Here is a 23,241-nt window from a genome sequence, read left to right on the forward strand (position 1 = left end):
AGGGGAAGGCTTTTGGTATGAAATAGCTAAAGGTATGAGGCCGTCGTCTCCGAGGGGGCATGATCAGAAGGCGCATGATGCATCAAGCTGATGGGAGCCCTCCTGGGTGGACTCTGCCCCTCCCCTCGTACCACATTGAGTTCCATAGTGGGAGAAAGTCAGGATATAAATGTAATAAAATAATCTCTGTCTTCAACACTCAGTCTGCAGTAAAGAGAGGATAATACTTACCTGCCTTTATAGATCTGTGGAGGAATCGTGAAACCTTGTCTTGTCTAGTGTTATGTTATCTGAATTATATCATTTGTACACTAGCTGAAGATTTATGTTACAATTTTTGTATAAAAGTTCATAAATGAAAGAATATACCATTAATGAACGCGTACAAAACAGCTTTATGTTTGCATAGTGATACTTTCCCCAAGTTATTTAGTCCTAGGTACCACTCCCCTCTTTATATTTAGTGTGGAATTGGGAATAGAGTTTGCAAATCCCTGCCCTTAACTTGTAGCTGTCCTGTGAATGAATGATACACAGGGCTGAGGTTGGCTGGCAAGAACCACGGAAGAAAAGAGAAAGAGTCCAGTAGCACATTAAAGACTAACAAAATTTCTGGCAGGATATCTGAAGAAGTGAGCTGTGTGTGGCTGCCAGAAATTTTGTTAGTCTTTAAGGTGCTTCTGGACTCTTGCTCTTTTCTACTGCTATCTACAGACTTTAACACGGCTACCCATCGTGATCAAGAACCACAGAAGGCAGCAGGTGGCAGCAGACACCTGGCTAATTCAGGAATGCTCATTGGTTCTGTCTGAACTGGCCTCTTGGATCACCTGCTTCCACTTCAGTTTAGCTCCTCTGTTCTCCTATCCAAGCTCTACATTATCAAGACTGTACACGGCCCAGAGAGCGCTGCCATGGTTTGAGTGTTAAGTGTTGTCAAGTTGCTTCTGACTCATGGAAACCCTATGAATCAGTATCCTCCAAAACGTCCTATCCTTAACATCCTTGCACAGATCTTGCAAACTGAGGGCCATGGCTTCCTTTATAGAGTCAATCCATCTCTTGTTGGGTCTTTCTCTTTTCCTGCTGTCTTCAGTTTTTCCTAGCATGGTTGTCTTTTCATAACGTTACCAAAGTACGACAGCCTAAGTTTAGTCATTTTAGCTTCTAGGGTCAGTTCAGGCTTGATTTGATCTATAATCCACTGATTATTATTTTTTTGGCAGTCCAGGGTATCCGTAATATCCACCTTCAATTTGTATGTTTTAGGTCTGATTTAAAGGCGATGCCAACGAGGCCAAATAAAACGCCTGTGCGGGCTTTGCGTTCGCAACAGTCTTGTTTAAGCAGGACTTCCATCCGTGCAAAGCAGCTGTGCTTGTGTGAGCCAGGCCCTAAGGGCTGAGGGTCTTTCGCCTCAACCAGCATCACGTTTAAATCAGGACTTATTTCAGCTACAGAATGATCTAATTTGTTTTTGAGGAAATACCTTTTGTGTTTTGCTGAATGCAGAATGAATCGATTTCCAGTAATTGTACCGTCGCCTAGAGAAGAAAGAAGAAGAGTTGGTTTTTATATGCTGACTTTCTCTACCACTTAAGGGAGACTCAAACCGGCTTACAATCACCTTCCCTTCCCCTCCCCATGACAGACACCCTGTGAGGTAGGTGAAGCTGAGAGAATGTGACTAGCCCAAGGTCACCCAGCTGGCTTCGTGTGTAGGAGTGGGGGAACCAACCTGGTTCACCAGAGCCGGTTCACCAGAGCCTCCACCGCTCATGTGGAGGAGTGGGGAATCAAATCCGGCTCTCCAGATCAGATTCTACCGCTCCAAACCACTGCTCTTAACCACTATACCACGCTGGCTTGTTTAGCCTTGTCAAAGATTTTCAGGAGGGGATCAGCAGCAAGGTGAGTTCAGTAGAAAGTTAGGCAAGCAGAGCAGCCTGGGTAAAGGAATCTGTTCTGAATCCCCCTTCCTGACATCTCTTTTACTTGTGTCAAACAGACGTTGCACAATGGGTTTGGGGGTTTTGTTGCCATCGAGTCTCAGCTGACTTATGGCGACCCTGTAGGGTTTTCAAGGCAAGAGAAGTTAGGAAGTGGTTTGCCAATGCCTGCCTCCGGGTCCCGACCCTTGCATTCCTTGGAGGTCTCCCATCCAAATACTTGTCAGGGTCGAGGCTGAGGGTGTGTGACTGGCCCAAGGTCACCCAGCAAGTTTCCATGGCAGAGTTGAGATTCAAACCTGGGTTTTCCAGATCCTACTCTGACAATTTAACCACTACACCCTGCTGGCTCTCTTGCACAGTGTTGTGTGTGTGTGAAGTGCCGTCAAGTCGCAGTCAACTTATGGCGACTCCTTTTGGGGGTTTTCATGGCAAGAGACTAACAGAGGTGGTTTGCCAGTGCCTTCCTCTGCATAGCAACCCTGGTATTCCTTGGTGGTCTCCCATCCAGATACTAACCAGGGCTGACCCTGCTTAGCTTCTGAGATCTGACGAGATCAGGCTAGCCTGGGCCATCCAGGTCAGGGCCTTGCACAGTGTTAAGTCTCCATAATGCATGAGGACTGGACGCTTGCTTTTTTATATACATATTTTTATTGGTTTTCAAAAATAGATAAGGGTACAGAAAGAGGAATAGGGAACAGGGAAAAAACATTGCATAAATATTGTTCAACATTGGTATGCCTGGTGTAGCCCCCTTATAGAATATGGTAATACATTAGCTGACTAGTAAAGTGTATTTACTCTCCAACTTAATCCTACTGTAGCCGAGTTTGATTGTTATTTTTTTGTTTTAATGTAGTCATAGAAAGGTTTCCATTTGTCCCTGTTTTGTTTTTGAGTATCCTTTTGTAATGTTTCCGTTAAGTGAGCCATTGTTATATATTCATAAGCTTTCCAGATAACATCGACAAGGATCAACAGAATGTATTAAAGTATTTCATTACAGCTGCAAGAGTAGTGTTAGCATCTTTATGGAAAACAAATAGAATACAAAAAATTGAGACAATACCAAAAATTGAGACATGGATTGATAAAGCTTATGGACGCTTGCTTTTTTAAAGTGGAAAAACTCATATTCTCAGAATTGCATGGCATCTAGCAAATGCATTACCCTCAGACCTTGTTCTCCACAGCTTTGTCCCAGTCAAGCTTACTTCTCACACACAAAATCATTTCTGGAGCTAGCATGGTGTGATGGTTGGAAGGCCAGGCTAGGACCAGTGAGACCCAGGTTCAAATCCTCACTCAGCTGCGAAGCTTACTGGGCAACTTGGACCAGTCATTCTCTCTCAGCCTAACAGCTCAACGCCTGCCTCCTTTATGAGAGGGAAGCCTTTGACGCAGCCCCTTGGTCTTCTTCCCAATTAAAAAAAAGTCAAGTACAGGTAGCTGCATTATGCACATCTGCCCATCATCCTTGCCTCTGTCAACCTGTTGATTGCAAGCTCCTTGGGGCAAGGTTAAAAAGTCTAGTTCCTAGACTTTTAAAAAGTCTATTTTTTTGTAAAGAGCCAAGTACAGATCTATGTCAATGATAATTATAATAGCTTCAGGAGCACTAGATTCGAATCCAGTAGCACCTTAGAGACCAACAAGATTTTCGAGCTGTAAGCTCTCGAGAGTCAAAGCTTCCTTTGTCAGTGCAAGTGAGCCAAGTTACATAAGGCATGGAGGGGGGTTGTTTTTATTTGCTGGAGGTGGAAGGGGATGCTAATAGCCAGGCTTGGCCTGATTGAGAGTTCCTTCCTGAACCCAAATATGAGCTCTGGAGTTGGAACAAATGAGGTTCATTCCGCCGTGCGGGGGATGCCGCTTTCCCCAAATGGCTCATTCTTGTCTCTGTTCCACGCTTGCCGTTTTAATGAGCAGGATCGCTTGGGTGCTTTGTCACTGCACAGGTTCATGACAGATGGCCTATAGCAAAAGCAAGTTAGGCTGGAAAGAAGGCGGTTAAGGGGAGACATGATAGAGGCCTATAAAATTATGCTTGGTTTGGGGAGAGGGGACAGGGAGAAGCTTTTCTCCCTCTCTCATAATACTAGAACGCGGGGTCATCTGCTGAAGCTGGAGGGTGAGAGATTCAAAATTGATAAAAGGAAGTATTTCTTCACACAACACGTAGTTAAACTGTGGAACTCCCTGCCCCAGGATGTGGTGGTGGCTGCCAACTTGGAAGGCTTTAAGAGGGGAGTGGATGTGTTCATTGAAGAGAGGCATATTCATGCCTACTAGTTAAAATGGATACTAGTCATGATGCATACCTATTCTCTCCAGCATACCTATTCTCTCCAGGATCAGAGCAGCATGCCAAATATATTAGGTGCTGAGAAACACAGGCAGGACGGTGCTGCTGCATTCATCTTGTTTGTGGGCTTCCTAGAGGCACCTGGTTGGCCACTGTGAACAGACTGCTGGACTTGAGGGACCTTGGTCTGATCCAGCATGGCTCTTATGGCTGCCAACTTGGAAGGCTTTGAGAGAGGAGTGGACATGTTCATGGAGGGCTATCCATGGCTACTAGTAAAAATGGATACCAGTCATGATGCACACCTCTCCAGGATCAGAGGAGCATTCCTATTATATTAGGTGCTGTGGAACACAGGCAGGAAAATGTTGCTGCAGTCGTTTTGTTTGTGGGCTTCCTAGAGGCATCTGGTTGGCCACTGTGTGAACAGACTGATGGACTTGACGGGCCTCGGTCTGATCCAGCATGGCTTTTCTTATGTTCTTATGTAGGAAGTGAACAGGGGCAGCCTTTTCTGTACAACTCTGCTGCGTCTGGGGCTCAGCAGAGCGGAGACCGCACTCTGTGGCGCCAGCCGAAGTGTTGCCGTGAAGCCTATGACTGGCACCTTCAGGCTTCCTGACTTGGGGTGTGTGTGTGTGTTTTTTTCACTTGGCGGGGGGAGGAGATGTTGGTTGAAATGTTCTCCCTGTCCCTGCCCCTTAGTTTGTGTTGGCAATCGCCGGGGAATGGAGCTGATTTAACTGGCAGTTGTATTTTGCGGCCAGGGCACTATGAAAAGCTTTTCTGTCTTCCCTCTCCAAGGTTAGCGCTGAATGTTTTCCTTCTTAATACACTGTTCGCTTCATTATTAGCTAAAAGAGGCTCTCTTGTAGCATTTTTTTTTTAAAGGAAACCTTTTTCACCCCCTTCTCCCCAAACTTTTCCAAATATATATATATAAAAAGTCCCTTCATGCTGTTCTGTTTTGGGACCCAGGAAGTCCCCTGGACAGGAAGCCCGGAACCTGTTGGTCGGTGTGATTGATACTGGAATTCCTTTCTTCCCCAGTGAGCTGGAACAGTGGGGCCGATGTGTCAGTTTGCGGCTGGCTGCCTGGCTGCAAACTCCAGCCATTGTTACTCCTTTTGTCCGGCATGGCAAGCAAGCCGCTTTTGTTTAAAAGTGATGAATGAGGTGTTTCTTTGAGCTGGGAATTCAGAGGAGGCTCCCCAAGCAAGGCTGCCCGGTACGACCACTTTATCCCTTTAGAAGTTTCTGCCCCTTTCTTTGTTCCTGTGTCGGAGGGGGTTCTTTCTCTCTGGAGCAGGAGCGAGGACCGTTGTCGGGTTTGATGCTCCCCTGGCAGCCTAACCCCTTCGGTTCAGCTCTTTTTCTTCACTGCTGCCGACCAGGCAAAGCCTGGAGAAATCTTGTGTGAGTTTCGTCCAAAGGGCTTGGAGGCTTTCTCCTGTGCCTGCAGCTTTTTTCCCCTTAAGTTTTTATGTGCAACCAGACAAAACCGAGCAGTTCCAGGAAAAAAATGTGCAGTTCCAAAAGAACACTGGTGGAGTTCAACAATTCAAGTCATGCAATATTATGTTAGGTGAGAACAATGTAAAAAATAAAGTGAGAAGTCCAGGCTCCTCTGCAATCCCAGACGCTGGTTGTTTTATCCAGATAGGATGTAGAATCATAGAATTGGAAGGGACCAGCAGGGTCATCTAGCCCAACCCCCTGCACAATGCAGGAAATTCCAAACTACCCCCCACACCCCCAGTGACCCCTACTCCATGCCCAGAAGATGGCCAAGATGCCCTCCCTCTCATGAGCTGCGGAGGTGTCGAACTGAATTGTTATGAGGTCCGGATAGGATATAAATGTCACCTGGTCAGGCCAGACCATGCTTTCCCAGCCCAGGTTTAGAAGGGGTTGGCTGCCTCGGCTGGCTTAGGGGCCGGATAAGAGCTCTCGGAGCCAGCCCAGGCCTGCAGGCCTTATGTTTGACACCCCGATGTAGTGTGCATGTAAGAATTAAGACCTGTAGGTCTGGTGAATTGTGTATGTACAGTTGTGGTTTTTCTTCTTCTTGTTCTTAGGGTTTTTGTTGTTGTTGTTTAATTTCCTCACTCCAAATAAAGTTTTGTTGGAGTTCGTGATAGCTCTTGTGTGATAACAGATTCCCACTAGGATTAGGGTTGCCAGGTCTCTCTTCGCCACCAGCAGGAAGTGTTGGGGCAGACCCTGGGGGGAGGGACTTCAATGCCGTAGAGTCCAATGGGCAAAGCGGCCATTTTCTCCAGGTGAACTGATCTCTATCTGCTGGAGATCAGTTGTAATAGCGGGAGATCTCCAGCTACTACCTGGAAGTTAATATAAAGATAGACCCTTCTGTGTATATAGTAGTTAAACGAAAATTCACACAGAAAACAAATATTCCAAGCAATTTCAATATAATTCCAATATTACCATCATAATTCAAAAGTCCTATCCAAGCACAGGTCATAAATCATGTCACATGTATTGTTCACCAGTAGGTGCATACAAACATGTCATATGTATTATTCACCAGTAGGTGCATACAAACAGGTAAGCGTATAATCCTGGTTTTAAATATAGGTACCTGGATGGCCCAGGCTAGCCTGATCTCGTCAGATCTCAGAAGCTAAGCAGGGTCAGCCCTGGTTAGTATCTGGATGGGAGACCACCAAGGAATACCAGGGTTGCTGTGCAGAGGAAGGCACTGGCAAACCACCTCTGTTAGTCTCTTGCCATGAAAACCCCAAAAGGAGTCGCCATAAGTCGACTGCGACTTGACGGCACTTTACACACACAAGTAAACACATCACCATGTATATAATAATTCTAACAATATTTTTTTACTTCTGATGAATATATTGTTGCTAAAGAAGAAGAAAAAATATTGTTAGAATTATTATATACATGGTGATGTGTTTACTTACCTATATTTAAAACTAGGATTATACACTTACCTGTTTGTATACACCTAAAAGGTAGGTAAAGGTCCCCTGTGCAAGCACCGGGTCATTCCTGACCCATGGGGTGACATCACATCCCGACGTTTCCTAGGCAGACTTTGTTTACAGGGTGGTTTGCCAGTGCCTTCCCCAGTCATCTTCCCTTTACCCCCAGCAAGCTGGGTAGTCACTTTACTCACCAGCAAGCTGTATGCGCCTACTGGTGAACAATACATGTGACTTTGTAATTTATGACCTGTGCTTGGATACTACCTGGAAGTTGGCAACCCGAACTTGGATCTCCTTAGGGTTTCACCTTCTGTGCCGGAAACCAGGTTCTGCCTTTCTCAGCTACTCTTGCGGAGTCGTGGAAGCAGCACAGCCTTTGAGGCTATTGCTTAATAAAAGGCACTGCTGGCCCCACGAACCAGGCAGTCAAGCCTGGCAACTGTATTTTTTTTCTAATTTAAAAGGAATGTAAACACAGGAGCCTGAGCCTGCCTGCAAAATTCTAGAAGCCAGGTCGTGTGCCCTTTCCTTCCCCCTGTGGCTGGTGCCATCATACTTTGCAGTCCTGCAGAATGCATTAGGGGCTGAGCCGCAAAGCGGTGATGATTCAGATCTCCTTAGTTATTGTTAACAATCAGCATTTGCCCCCGGTGGCCATCTGTTTTTTTTTGGGGGGGGGGGGTGCTGCTGTTGCACCGGGTAAGGCGAGACTCTTGTGAGACTCTTGCATGTGTGTCAGCATAAGAACATAAGAAAAGCCACGCTGGATCAGACCAAGGCCCATGAAGTCCAGCAGTCTGTTCACACAGTAGCCAACCAGGTGCCTCTAGGAAGCCCATAAACAAGACGACTGCAGCAGCATTTATCCTGCCTGTGTTCAACAGCACCTAATATAATAGGCATGCTCCTCTGATCCTGGAGAGAATAGGCACACATCAGGACTGGTTTTCATTTTGGCTAGCAGTCATGGATAGCCTTATCCTCTATGAACATGTCCACTCCCCTCTTAAAGCCTTCCAAGTTGGCAGCCATAAGAAAAGCCACGCTGGATCAGGCCAAGGCCCATCAAGTCCAGCAGTCTGTTCACACAGTGGCCAACCAGGTGCCTCTGGGAAGCCCACAAACAAGATGACTGCAGCAGCATTGTCCTGACTGTGTTCCAAAGCACCTAATATAATAGGCATGCTCCTCTGATCCTGGAGATAGGTATGCATCTTGACTAGTATTCATTTTGGCTAGTAGCCATGGATAGCCCTCTCCTCCATGAACATGTCCACTCCCCTCTTAAAGCCTTTCAAGTTGGCAGCCATCACCACGTCCTGGGGCAGGGAGTTCCACAATTTAACTGTGTCCACTTCGTGGCTCCCAGCTTCTGTCATAGTTACTAAGGCTGGTCCGGAGAGAGAAAGCTGAACAGTATTAAGGTCCTTTCAGTTGGATGCTTGAAGGGAGGGGAGAATCTTAGCAGAAAAAGCGTTCTTGCTGTCAGGAAATGCTGAGCAGCGGAGTCATTATGTTTTCATGAGTCACAAGCCCAGCGCTGTTGGAGTTAGGCAGGGGATTTACGAGCAGGTGAGCTGAGCTTCCCATCTTGAAGGGGAACCCATTGGATGCATTTCAAAGCATTGTGTTTGAGGTGACAACAAAGTCCCGCCTCTGGTGTTCTATCTGTGCTGGCAAGCAAGTCCTCAGATGATGTATCAGTCCACAACTAATTAACATTACCAGCCCTAAAGTTATGGAAAGGTTCCTTTGAGGTTTTTTTGCCTGCATGCTGTGGAGATAGTCTTCTGAAGAACACTGCTTTTTCCCCTCTCACAGTTATCCTGCCCTTCCTCCAGGGAAGAAGAAGAGTTGGTTTCTATACCCCTCTTTTCTCTACCTTAAGGAGTCTCAAAGCGGCTTGCGGTCACCTTCCCCTCTCCACATCAGTCACCTTGTGAGGTAGATGGGGCTGAGAGAGTTCTGAGAGAACTGTGAATAGCCCAAGGTCACCCAGCAGGCTTCATGTAGACGAGTGGGGAATCAGACTCTGTTCTCCAGATTAGAGACCACCACTCTTAACCACTACACCATGCTGGAACACATGGTTCTCTCATCTCCCCTTCTTTTATCCTCACAGCAGCCCTGTGAGGTAGGTTAAGATGAGTAAGTGACTGGCTCAAGATCACCCTGGGGCTGCTTTGACATGTTAAGTGATGCACTTTAACAATCCTTTGCACTTGGAGGAGATCGTTAAAGTACATCGACCTCACTTCAGTTCTTCTATTCTATTGGTCGGCCTGAGACCCTGGAGAACCGCTGCTGGTCTGAGTAGACAATACAGACTTTGGTGAACCAAGGGTCTGATTCCGTATAATGCAGCTTCATGTGTTCATGTGTCAGAGAGGTTTTCTTGGAGGATCCTTGAGCTTCCTTCCTGGATTGGTCCTTCAACTTCAAGCCATCTCCATTCCAGCCTTTCCTCCCTCCCTCCCCACACACCTGCGATTGCATCCTGGTTACTTGCATCCCCATCCTGGCAGTGCACCTGAGCTGGAAGCTTTGAACTTTTGCAACTGCTCCTGAGTAAACAATCCACAATGGAGAAAGTCAGGCTGCCCTTCCATCTTAGGGACACGTGGCTGTTTGATTGCTCACACTCCACCCCAAATGCAGTTGTGGGTTGCTCCTTTTTTCTTTTTTCTACATACTTGTTCTTTTGCTATTTTTTTGGCTGGGGGGGGTGAGATTCAGGAAGTTCTTGGCCATGCTGTCTGCAAGCAATTACACCCACCTTCCTGCTTAACTGCAGCCGTTTTTTTTGGGGGGGGGGGGTTCCTGTCTTCATATACACACACACAAATCAGGTTTGTACCAACAGTGGCATTTTTCTTGGTGAAAAATGCCTTTCTAGCACTTTGTTTGATATTTTCCGAAGGGTGTGTTTGTATATCTATTTCTCCCCTACCACCCTACTCTTTAGACAATTTGTTTCTTTCTCATGAGCACTATTAGACAGCACAGACAGAACCCTTAAAAAAAAAGACTGCTGAGTTTTGTTGAACCGATGTTTATTTTCCTTAGAAGGGTAAGAGCAGGATTACCGAGCAAAACTGTAAATAATATTTTGGTTGAGCATACCTGAAGGTTTTTCCACTAAGAATTCCCTCATGTCCAGCCAGGGCAAAAATATTCAGGGGGTGTTGGTTGAAATAAAAGTCCTTTGCATTTGAGGAAAGCGAAGCCATAAATGGGGGGGGGGTGTCTTTGTGACTGGCTTTCCCCCAGTGGCTAAAGAGAGATGTCACTTGGAGCCAAAGCAAGAGGGGGTCTGACTCCTTAGATGATCCCTGGGCAGATTAAAGCAAAACGTTGTACCAAGTCTCCATAGCGTCTTTTCGAAGAACCATTTATCTCTTGTAGCAGCTGTTCTCACATACACACACCTGCCGAAATGCATGAAATTCCAAGGTAGGATAGGACCCAGAGAACTTGAGGCCTTCTTCCCCTTTTGGATGCCCCCCTAACATCCTAGCAGAGTGTGGTTGGGGCATTCAGCCCCCCATGTGTGGTATAGAGAAAGTGGGCAGAGGGAACATCTCCACCCTGAATATTGTACTAAACTTGGAGACACTCAAAGAAGTTGATGGACAGCTGATTCAGGAAGGGGCAAGAAAGTCCTTCACTACATAATAGAAAAAGCCCGTCGCTACATGATAGTTAACTTACAGAACTCCAGCCAGTATGGTGTAGTGGTTAAGAGTGATGGTTTGGAGCTGTGGACTCTGATCTGGAGAACCAGGTTTGAATCCCCACTCCTCCACATGAGCGGCGGATGCTAATCTGGTGAACTGGATTTGTTTCCCCGCTCCTACACATGAAGTCAGCTGGGTGACCTTGGGCTAGTCACACACTCTCAGCCCCACCTACCTCACAGCATGTCCATTGTGAGGAAGGGAAAGTTATTTTAAGCCGGTTTGAATCTTCCTTAAGTGGTAGAGAAAGTCGGCATATAAAAACCAACTCTTCTTCTTCTTCCCTGCCATGGAATGCACTAGGGTTGCCAACTTTTAAACTGGTCCGTGTCCCTTTAAGATCAGTATGATCTGCCAGTAACTCTGGGGTGGTGATGTTTAACTTCATGACAGGAAAACAAGATTCAGGTTTCTGTTAGCACTCTTAAAGGGACAGGGCCTTGCCAAGTATGGTCCAGGCTAGCCCAATGTCAGCAGATCTTGGAAGCTAAGTAGTATTGGCCCTGGTTAGAAGAAGAAGAGTTGGCTTTTATAGGCCAACTTTCTGTACCACTTAAGAGAGACTCAAACCGGCTTACAATCATCTTCCCTTCCCCTCAGCAAACATCCTGTGAGGTAGGTGGGGCTGAGAGAGCTCTAAGAGAGCTGTGACTTGCCCAAGGTCACCCAGTTGGCTTCGTGTGTAGGAGTGGGGAAACAAATACAGTTCACCAGATTAGCCTCTGCCGTTGATGTGGAGGAGCAGGGAATCAAATCCAGTTCTCCAGATCAGACTCCACCACTCCAAACCACCGTTCTTAACCACTACACCACGCTGGCTTAGAACTTAGGTGGGACACCAACAAGAAAGCCCAGGTTGCCTTGAAAGCCCTACGGGGAGGGAGGATAGCCATAAGTCAGCTGAGACTTGACGTCGCTTTCCATCATCTAAGGGACACGACCATTTCTCCCCCATCCAGTTGGTAACCTAAGAATGTAATGACGAATCACCCCTAGTTTAGAGGGTTTTAAATTAAGACTGTACATTCAAGGAGCAGAAGCCTTTTTTGGGCTATTAGCTGTGATGGTTCTAAATTGAACCTCCTTATCCAGGGGCTGTGTACCTCTGAACGCCAGTTCCAGGAGAGGCAGCAACAGGGGAAAGCTTTGGCTTCCATGGTCTGCTTGGTGGCCTTTCAGGGGCATCTACTTGACCACTGCGGGAAACGTGGTGCTGTGTTATACTGGCTTTTCCATGGGTCTGTCCCAGTGGGGCTGTTCTTGTCACCTTAGGTGTGTGTATTGCTTTTGTAATCCTGAATCCTAATTCAATCAAAAACTGCTCTTCCTGATGATCTTTAGTTAGTTCGTTAGTTTTCTCTTGATTAAGTACACATTTTATGCTATGGGCCAAAACCAGTATAACCTAACCTAGCTTTCACTGTCTTAGGCAATGGCAAACCACCTCTGTTAGTCTCTTGCCATGAAATTGACTGCAGTTTGACACACTTTGCACATACATTTGCTGTTTATGCACAAGGTCACCTCTTCAGTACCCCTCACTTGACTCAAAGGAGAAGGAAGAGAACTGGGATAGAGACTTGGTTCTTTCCAGCTTGTTTGGAGGGCCATCTTGAATGTATACTGCTATGAAACAAATATCGCTTCGGTGACCAGACTTCAAGGCTGATTGACAAGTTTAAGACTTCTGCTTATTTCATGAAAGGCTTTCTTTTCTTCCTCTTCTTCAAACCAGAAAGGCTCCCAAGTATTTTATTTTTTAGAAATAAGTGCCCCGACCTTTCACACAAGTACCCCTCAAGGGTTCCCGAGGCAGCTTCCAAAGTAAAAGACAAAGCAAATAATAACAACACACATAATGACACAAATAAAAGAAAAAACAACTGTACAAAAATCAGATGGATCACATAAAACCAGCCGTAAAGCGCAACAACCTGCAGCTGAGAACAGTCATGAAATATGGAAAAACCTGCCAACCCAGCATCAATAAAACAGTAATGTATGTGAGCTGTGGAAAACAGAGAGGAAAAGGAAAAAATTATTAAAAGCCTGAACAAGAAGGAGGCTGAAGTTTCTTCCCATTTCCCAGTTCCTTATTCACATTTCCTAGAGCCATTCCCCTAAAGGCCTGACATCCCTCACCTTAATTTACGCTACATTGTCAAGAGGGTGATATCCAAGCAGAGCCTTTTCTGGTAATCTTTATGGCAAGGTAAAGGTAAAGGTCCCCTGTGTAAGCACCGGGTCATTCCTGTCCCATGGGGTGACATCACATCCCGACGTTTACTAGGCAGACTTTGTTTACGGAGTGGTCTGCCAGTGCCTTCCCCAGTCATCTTCCCTTTACCCCCAGCAAGCTGGGTACTCATTTCACCGACCTCAGAAGGATGGCAGGCTGAGTCAACCTCAAGCCGGCTACCTGAAACCGACTTCTGTGGGGATCGAACTCAGGTCAGGTCGTGAGCAGAGCTTGGACTGCAGTACTGCAGCTTACCACTCTGCGCCATGGGGCTCCCTTTTATGGCAAGAGGGCTCCTTAAAGCTGTAGATGCTCCTTAAAGCCTCTGCTGCAAAAGATGTTATTTTATTGCATGGTCTGAGCCACCAAGTTTGCTTGCAAGACTAATCACGGGCTGCCTACAAACTCAAATTTAGCAAAGTTCATTTTTAATTCATTTGCAAAGTGGCTGTGCTCTTATGAAGCCAATATGATGCAGGGGTTTGAGTGCCCCGCTCTGACATGGAAACTTGTTGGGTGACCTTTGGCCAGTCACATGCACTCAGCCTAACCTACCTCACAGGGTTGTTGTGAGGATAAAATGGAGGAAGAGAGACTACTATAAACCGTTTTGGATCCTCATTGCAGAGAAAGGTGGAGTATAAATGTATAAATCAAGAGCTTTTGCTTTGTTTGAGCAAGCCTTGCTGTGATACAAAAGCTGAGCTTGCTATATTGGAGCAAAGTATTCCTTCGGCAGCTACAGTTGCATGGCCAAATTGCTTCCCTTGCAAGTTCAGTTCATTTGCAGAGTGGAGCAGCCGGTAAAAGTATTCAGGACATGACCAGGTCAAAAGCACAGAGGCCAGATGCACAGATGGGAGAGACCAGGGGCTAGGGTTGCCAGGTCCCTCTTCATCACCTGCGGGAGGTTTTTTGGGCAGAGCCTGAGGAGGGTGGGGTTTGGGGAGGGGAGGGACTTCAATGCCATAGAGTCCAATTGCCCATGCGGCCATTTTCTCCAGGTGAACTGATCTCTGTCGGCTGGGGATCAGCTGTAATAGCAGGAGATCTCCAGCTAGCACCTGGAGGTTGGCAAGCCTAGCAGGGTCCAACAGCAGACAGTAGGGTGCAAAATAAGCAGGGGGGCATCTTGTGGCAGCTTTGCCTCCGGGTACATTTAGTGGCAGCGTCTCCAGTTAAAGGAGCTCAAAGAGCCGTTGCTGTAAAAGACCTTTTGACTGAGAGCTGCTGCCAGTCACCGCCCACAAAGCTGAGCTTGATAGATCGGTGGTCTTCATCAGATAATATTTACCAATGGAAGAATTGAAAGAGGGGACTTGAAGAAGAAGAATCCAGGGCAAGGATGTTCAAGGGTGGTAGAAGCATAGGGAAGGGAAGGAACGGTGAGTGTGGAAAGAGAGAACCGTCTACAGGTTGGCCGGGGGAAGAATTTGCTTGCCTCCCCAGGAGAGTGCTTCTAGACTACAGTGTGGACTGGCTAGGTAGCCCTGGGAGTTTCCTGGCACTCTGCTCCCAAGGACGGCGGCTGTCCCTGCAGAGAGGCAAGCCCGGCCTTCGCAACCCCTCGCCCTACCTCGGGGCCTGTTTCCCAAGGCCAGCCCTGAGCCGTCCTCCCTCCGCCGAAGCTCCAAGACAGCCTTGCCTCCCCCCCCAATTTATTTATTTCTGTTGGGAATGTAATAAAACTCCATCAGGAAATGGAGCTGGTTCCATGAAATTCTCCGCAGCAGCCCGCTGCCGGGAAGGCCGAACAAGGAGCCACTTTGTGTGAGGAGAGGCTCGGCTGCCAGCCGAGGCCGGCCACTGGGCTGGGGGGAGAGGGAACGTGGGGGTGGGCGAAGAAAGGGGGATCTGTGCCGAACCCTCCCCCCTCCCCCTGCCACGCCTCGGGCCTTGCCACCTCTGCCAGATGAGGACCGAGGCAAGGGCGAGAGCCTATCTTTGAGGTCTGCCCCCAGGGTGCCGCCGTTCCACCCGCCCCAAACAAAACACAGCAGGGAACGTTGCAGTGAAAAAGCCTTGTGTGCCGGGCATGCAGAGCCCATTTGCGGTGATGTGGAGCAGGAGCCAAGCCGCTTGCCACTCCAGGGATCTGGAGGGCCGGGTTGGGGGCAGAGTGCATAGCCTCATTGTCCCATGGGTGAGTTAGGAAGTCATCCAGAGGGTTGAGCAAGAGTGTCAAAGGGCCGCCACTGGAGAGGACGCTCAAAATGGCCTCCCTGCGCCCAGCCTCTTCACATTTTCAAGAATGAGCCTGGAGACCAAGTCCTATGAGAAAAAGTGGAAGGAGCTGGGTATGTTTAGCCTGGAGAAGACTGAGGGGTGATAGATAACCATCTTCAAGTACTTGAAGGGCTGTCATATAGAGGATGGTGCGGAGTTGTTTTCTGTTGCCCCAGGAGGTCGGACCAGAACCAGTGGGTTGAAATTAGATCAAGAGAGTTTCCGTCTAAACATTAGGAAGAATTTCCTAACAAGTTAGAGCGGTTCCTCAGTGGAACAGGCTTCCTCAGGAGGTGAACTCTCCTTCCCTGGAGGTTTTTAAGCAGAGGCTAGCTGGCCACCTGTCAGCAATGCTGATTCTATGACCTTAGGCAGATGATGTGAGGGAGGGCATCTTGGCCATCTTCTGGGTATGGAGTAGGGGTCACTGGGGTTGTGTGTGGGGGAGGTAGTTGTGAATTTCCTGCATTGTGCAGGGGGTTGGGCTAGATGACCCTGGTTGTCCCTTCCAACTCTTATAATCCCGTTACGAGACTCTGTGTTCCCGTGTCATGTTAATGACCACCCAAGAGAGATGAAGCATTCGTGGAGGCTCATGATAGCAGCCAGTGTGTTGTAGTAGATAGGGTGATAGACTAGATGTGGCAGGCCAGGCTGGAAGAAGAAGAGTTGGTTTTTATGCTCCACTTTTCTCTACCTTTTAAGGAGTCTCAAAGTGGCTGACAATCACCTTCCCTTCTCCCCACAACAGACACCTTGTGATGTAGGTGGGACTGAGAGAGTTCTGATAGAACTGTGACTAGCCCAAGGTCACCCAGCAGCTTGAACATATGAAGCTGCCTTATACTGAATCAGACCCTTGGTCCATCAAAGTCAGTATTGTCTACTCAGACCAGCAGCAGCTCTCCAGGGTCTCAGGCAAGGGTCTTTCACATCACCTACTTGCCTAGTCCCTTTAACTGGAGATGCCGGGGATTGAACCTGGGACCTTCTGCATGCCAAGCAGATGCTTTACCGCTGAGCCACAGCCCCTCTTCATATGGGGAATTGGACCCGGTTTTCCAGATTAGAATTCGCTGCTCTTAACCACTACACCACGCTGGAATCCCAGCTCTCCTCTGGAAGCTCACCGCAGTGACCTTGGGCTAGTCCCACACACGGAGCACAGCCTACCTCACAGGGTTGTTGCTGCAAGGGTGAAATGGTGATGGGCGAACTGTGCATACCAGGCTGAGTTCCTTGGAAAGAAGGGTGGAATAAAACTGTACTAGATAGATAGATGTGGTAGGTAGGGTTGGGGAGGGAAGGGACAAAGAGCAGGGTATAATGCATTATACCCTGCTGTTTGCCCCTTCCCTCCCCAAACCCCAGACTCCACCCCCAATTCTCCAGGAATTTCCCAACTGGGAATTGACAACCCTACCTACCACATCTATCTATCTAGTACAGTTTTATTCCACCCTTCTTTCCAAGGAACTCAGCCTGATATGCACAGTTCTCCCATCACCATTTCACCCTTGGCTTACAATCACCTTCCCTTCCTCTCCCCACAACAGACACCCTGTGAGGTAGGTGGGGCTGAGAGAGCTGTGACTAGCCCAAGGTCACCCAACTGGCTCCATGTGTAGGAGCGAGGAAACAAATCCAGTTCATCAGATTAGCCTCCGCCGCTCATGTGGAGGAGTGGGGAATCAAACCCGGTTCACCAGATCAGAGTCCACCGCTCCAAACCACCGCTCTTAACCACTACTCTCTAAAGAAACTTGAACCTGGGAAAGACGTCTTCACCGCCAGATAACTTATTTTTCTACAAAGATGGACTCAGAATAAGGCAGCTTCGTATATGTCGAAGGAGCTCATCCCATTGGTCAGTGTTATTGGCACCACATTGGCTTGGAATGGGAAAGTGAGCGTTAAAGAACACATTGAATAGAGGCCTTTCTTCCCTAAGGATCGGCAAATCGGTGGACGTGTGCAGTATCTGGTTTTAAGCTCCTGGCTGCGAAACCCAGAAAAGCACAGGGATTCTGATCCCCTTCACAGAGACGTCTCCCCCCCACACCCCAGCTCCGTTTGGATTGGAACTGGCAGGACGGCGCAAAGCCAGAGTTCCCTCACGACCTTTTTACTGGGCATGCAGCACAATCGGCCTTTCAGGTGAGGCGTGAGCAGCGGGGGAAGAAAAACACCACACTTTCCAAAGAGCCGAGTGGGAGGGAAAACAAGGGGGCTCGATGGGGGGGGGGGTCGTTAAGCCGACCCTGGGATGGCTGGTGGGGTACCGCCTGCCCTATCCTGCCCACACGGAGGATTTTTTCCGGAGGTTAAAAATGCGAAGGATGCCGCAGCCTTGGCTTAGCCGTGTCCTCTGACGTTCTTCACCCCTCGCTCTCCGCTTCAGGAGGAGGGTTGTGGCGCACACAAAAGAAGTGTGTTGCGTTAATGGCTCACGATGACTTCCCGGCCCGATTTAGCTCTTACAGCTGCTAGAATTACCCTTGCTGCACACAGGAATACTGGGAGGCCTGTCAGCAAAACCTCACGGGGAAAAGTTGACGGAACAGAAGCTTCTCTCTGCAGAAAGGGTATATTTATCTTTCTGTATGTGCGCATGGGTACATGCCTTGAGTTGGCAACCGGGGCTCAAGTGAGTGTACACGGGCTGTGGTAGGAGCCCGCAAAGGGAGATTCCCTTTCCTCTCCTCTGTAGAGGTAGCAGAAGAAGAGAGCTCACCTTATTGTGAAGTGACATGAAGCAGTTTCTCAAAGCGGGTTCTACGTTTCCTGAGTTCAGGACTTGTGCGTCCTTTTAAAAAACAAGCCCCACACACGGTTTTGACTTTTTACTTTGTGTGGGAAAATATCTGAAGCCAGTATGGCTGGAAAACTCAGGGTTTCATGCTTCTCTGTGGCCAGGGTCCAGCGAATCTTCCCTATGCCATAGAAGACTGACCAGTAATGCTGGAGCACGACCTATAAATACCGTTGGCATTACTATTTGAACCTTTTGGGAGCTACTTTGAATATATGCCTTATACCGCATCAGACCATTGGTCCATCAAAGATGGTATTGTCTACTCAGATTGGCAGCAGCTTTTCAGGGTCTCGAGGTTTTTCATATTACCTATTACCAAATCATTTCAACTGGAGATGCTGGGGATTGAACCTGGGACCTTCAGTATGCTGAGCAGATGTTCTACCTCTGAGCCATGGTTCCTCTCTTCCCCTTGGCTTCTCTGTGTCTTCACTGTCTTTATGGACAGCCTAGAGCGGTTTCCTCGTGGAGAGTAGGCACCAAACCTAACTGATGAGGGCACAGCAAGACAAGTTTTTGATGACCGTGCCCCGAATGTAGTCTGAAAGAGTTGTAATTGTGCCAAGGAGCTTCCTGCTTTGCCTTTATTCACAGGTATTGGGGCAGCCGCTGCCCGTGTGTTTACCTGCCGTGCCACCTGCCCACCGGCAGAGAACCTGATCTTTGAAGAACAGCGTTATGTGGCCCCTCTAAAGCTGACCTCCCTGGATCAGGTTTCCTTCCCAATGCCAGGCGGTTGCAGGAAATGCCAGCGAGCTTAACACAACCCCTGGCATAAAAATAACAGCAGCTTGGCCGTAGGTTTATAGCTGGCAGGACTGCTAATTCCCCTCCCCCCCGTACCGGGTCTCTCATTAAGCTCCTGCAATTAATACCTGGTTGGCATAACACAGAAAAACTCTGCTTTTGTGGGTGTGGAACCCCTCTCTTCGTGACCCTCTTCCCAACCTTCATCAAATCGCTTGCTGTATCTGTAACCCTTAGAATGGGTCAGGAATGTACATACATACATACATATAACCTTTATTGGCCTAGATTGGGTCAGGAATGTGATGTTGAGGCTAAGAAGGAAGATGGAAAGGACCGTTCAAGAAAGGACCTGGTTCAAATTATACCATACCTATGAACTTGGCATACTGGCCTTGGGCGAGCCACTGTTCTCTGAGCCCCAGTTCCCCACCCCACCGGCAGTAGGGGAATAATGCCATACCTCGCATGGCTGTTGTGTGGATTGGTGAGGCTTTAAGCATTCATCAACATAAATTATATTAGCTCCTATTATATTAGGTGCTTTGAAACACAGGCAGGATAATGCTGCTGCAGTTGTCTTGTTTGTGGGCTTCCCAGAGGCACATGGTTGGCCACTGTGTGAACAGACCGCTGGACTTGATGGGCCTTGGTCTACTCCAGCAGGGCCTTTCTTACGTTCTTATGTCCCTGATGCACATTCACTGTTCCGGTATCTGAATTGCTTTCAGTGTCAGAAGGTGGACACTCAGAACGAAGACTGAGTTTGTTGGTTTAGAAAATGTATACGATGCCTCTGGCTCAAGCCGGGTGGCCACTGGAGCTTTACAACAAAACCCAAGCAAGCCGTTAAAAACAAGCCAGAGCATAAAAATTACATAAGCAAGCTACAGCGGTATTCCAGAAGCAGACCGTCTCATCGGATCAGGGAAGCTAATCAGGGTTGCCCCTGATTAGTGCTTGGATGGGAGGCAAAAGAGGTCCAGGGTCGCTGTGCAGAGGCAGGCAACGGCAAACCACCTCTGTTCTTCTTTTGCCTTGAAAACCGTACAGGGTCCCCATCAGAAAGCTGTGATTTGAAAGCGCTTTCCATCAACAAAAGCAGACTGTACAAACAGCTAAAAAAAGCAGATAGAACCCCTCAGTTAAGAGTCTGATTAGCAGTTTTCTCAGCCTTGTGAGTTGAGTGGAGACTATATTTTAGCTGCCTTCTTATGGAAGTGTAACGTATGCATGCTAGCGATTGATCTAATCAGTGTAATGTATACACGTTACTTGCTGATCTAATCAAGTGGGAACTCATTCAATTCCCAAGCTTGGGTCCCCATAGGCCTACGGTTTAAACCACCCAATCACGATCCCGGATGGGGGACAGCGCGGGCCAGCAGTGGGCATAAAAGCAGGGGGATTGAGCCCCAGTTCAATTCGCTCTTGTTGCCATTACTAAATAAACCGGTTGTCATTCGAACTCCGTCTCTGGCCTCGTGTATCGCCCACGCTACATAATAGGAAGCTTCTTAAGAATCCAGGATGAAATCTTCCTCCACTCCCCTTCACCTGCACGAGCCACTTTCTTCACTAACTTGCTGTCACATCCAGTTGCACAGAAAGAAGAAGAAAGTTGGCTATCTGGCGCACATCACCAGTATCCTCAGCAAGTACCCAAAAAGGAAGAAAATGTTGGTGGGTAGAAATCGCTCGCTCCCTACAAAAACTGCCTTGTTTCAAGAATGTCGTCTTGAGACTTCCAGGACAGCCAGTGGCAACACAATACCCTTCTCTGCTTCCACCAAAAGCTTGACTTTCCAGCAAGAAGGCATAACTGGAAAGACATCTCTAAACAAATGAAAAGATGTCACATGAAGAAAAATCAGCACAGCTGTGCAAAGCTGCTTTCAAATCTTGGTAAATGCAAGCAGATTCCGCTTTTTTTTGTAATAAAGTTAAGAGTCTGGATTATAAAAGCCATGTTTTGGCTTGGTGCCTAACAGAGGATTAGGTAGCACCAGGTTAGCCTCAAGGGGGAAGACATTCCAAAAGCCGAGGTGCCACCACCGAAAAAGCCCCGTTTCTGATTGCCACCCACTTATTTATTTATCCATTCATTCTTATATCCCATTCTTCCCGGCAGAACCAGGCTCAGAGCAGCTTACTTCCCCTCTGCAGGTGGGAGCCCAGAGAACAGGGATTCAGAAGAGGATCTTAACTGGTGGGCTGGACAAATTGGATGTCCTTGAGCATGGGAAGAGTGACCTCCAGTCAACCGCCTGGGAAGAGCAGGAACTGCAAGAATATGGTGCTTCCTACTATCCTAAAGAATCTACTGAAATGATTCAGAGGTGCCCAGAAAGTGTCGTTTCCATTGCCGGACATGGTCAGTCAGCCAGGTGAGAAAAAGATCAAGGGCTCCAGACTCATCCTGGAATACCTGGGGCTCAACAGTATCTGCACACTCTGTGGCAAAGGACAGTGCGGGGCAACTGGCCTGTGCTGTGGCAGACAGGACTCACCCGGTCAGGAAAAGCTTCACCTGTTGATTTCTTTCTCTGTAGCTGTTCCAAGATACGGACCATGATGAAGCTGGCGGGCAGGAAGATCTGAAACATGATTAAGTCGCGTAGGGTTATCCTGATAATTAGGGGAGGGGACGGCATATTCGGGGACAATTAGTCTCCCTCCCCCCCAGAAGCCTGCTGGCTCCACGCTTAGCGTTGCCTCCAATAGCCCTTTGAAACTCAATCCCACAGCCCTTTCGCTCCATCTATTTCTGTAAAATTCCAGAGGAAGATAATTTTATCTCTCAAGGATCAATCTGGATGAGTTTGGCTGTTCGCCTCAGCTAGAACTCCCTCTCCCATGAGGGTGGGGTGGACCAGAGGAAGGGTTTCCTGCAGGCTGATCTCTAGACTGATGTTCCTGGAGAAGCAGGGCTCCCTGTTGTGTCAAGGGAAGGTCTTGGATCCTTACTGTTCAGCTGGATGGAGTTGGTGTGGCCAGAAATGTCCCCCTCCTAAGAAGCAAGAGGGATCCTCAAGGGATGAGTGCTTGATGACCGCCCCACAGCAGTGGAACTCCTGCCTTTCCCAGGAGAAGTGACTGCATTTATTTATGCCCTGCTTTTCTTCCCAATGGGAGGGAAGGTGGCGTGGTAGATCTCATCAGAGCTTGGAAGCTAAGCAGGGTTGGCGCTTGAATGGTAGTCCACCAAGGGAGGCTCTGCAGAGGAAGGCAACGGCAAACCACCTCTGCTTCTCATTTGCCTCGCAGGTTCCTTGCTGGGGTCGCCATAAATGGGTTGCGGCTTGAAGGCCCTTATGTACATATGTTTCTTTCCAAAGGGGACCCAAAGCAGTGTACAACATTGTTGTTCCCACCTCCAGCATGGTGTAGTGGTTAAGAGCGGTGGACTCTAATTTGGAGAACCAAGTTTGATTCCCCACTCCACATGAGCGGCGGACTCTAATCTGGAGAACTGGGTTTGATTCCCCACTCCTCCACATGAGTGGCGGACTCCAATCTGGTGAACCAGGTTAGCTTCCCCACTCCTCCACATGAAGCCACCTGGGTGCCCTCGGGCTAGTCACAGTTCTCTTCAAGCTCTCTCAGTCTCACCTACCTCACAAGGTGTTTGTTGTGGGGAGAGGAAGGGAAGAAGATTCTAAGCCACTTTGAAGGGGTAGAGAAAAAGCAGGGTATAAAAATGAACCTTTCTTCTTCTTCTTCCATTTTATCCTCACAGTGGCCATCTGTTGAGGTAGGGTAGGCAAACAGAGGCTGTCCCAAGGTCACCCAATGAACTTCCATGGCAGACTTTGGGTTCGAAAATGGATCTCCTAGATCCAGGGCTAACCACTACATCACCCTGGCTCTCTCTCCTTTAGAGCAATGAAATACTTGTTTATTTAGCTATCCTCTGACAGTCGGTTTTAAGCCCAGGTAGGGAATTCAGTTTCTTTTATCCATTTTAATCTGTTTTAAGAGGGATATTCTACCTATACAAAGGACCTGCCGTTGCTGTAGACAAAACTTTTGCAGGTTCAGTCGAAAGAATCTGTGAAGTGCGGGTTCCCTCTGATTTATTTAATAGAATTCTGTACTGCACACCCCTCCCAAAATTGCCCAAGGCCGTCTCCAGAATAAAAAGAATCTGTTAAAAAAATATCTAAACAATAAGCCAACAAAAACAGCATAAAGTAAAAAAGTATAAAAATAGAAGAGAGTATAAAGGCATAGCAAATGTTTGAAAACCTGCTG

General features: G+C 47.8%; 1 protein-coding gene across 1 annotated transcript in view; it reads left to right on the forward strand.

Annotated features, from left to right (window-relative positions):
• The window catches only part of FKBP6 (FKBP prolyl isomerase family member 6 (inactive)), a 42,939-nt gene extending 21,351 nt beyond the window's left edge, over window positions 1-21,588 (forward strand). Inside the window, exons 9-10 of the mRNA XM_056865573.1 lie at window positions 21,154-21,374; window positions 21,540-21,588. Of these exons, the coding sequence (XP_056721551.1) occupies window positions 21,154-21,374; window positions 21,540-21,588 (270 nt within the window). The remainder of the gene's footprint in view (window positions 1-21,153; window positions 21,375-21,539) is intronic.
• Window positions 21,589-23,241: the final 1,653 nt, after the last annotated feature.

This window comes from Euleptes europaea, chromosome 19 (genome assembly GCF_029931775.1).
Source record: "Euleptes europaea isolate rEulEur1 chromosome 19, rEulEur1.hap1, whole genome shotgun sequence".
NCBI lineage: Eukaryota > Metazoa > Chordata > Lepidosauria > Squamata > Sphaerodactylidae > Euleptes > Euleptes europaea.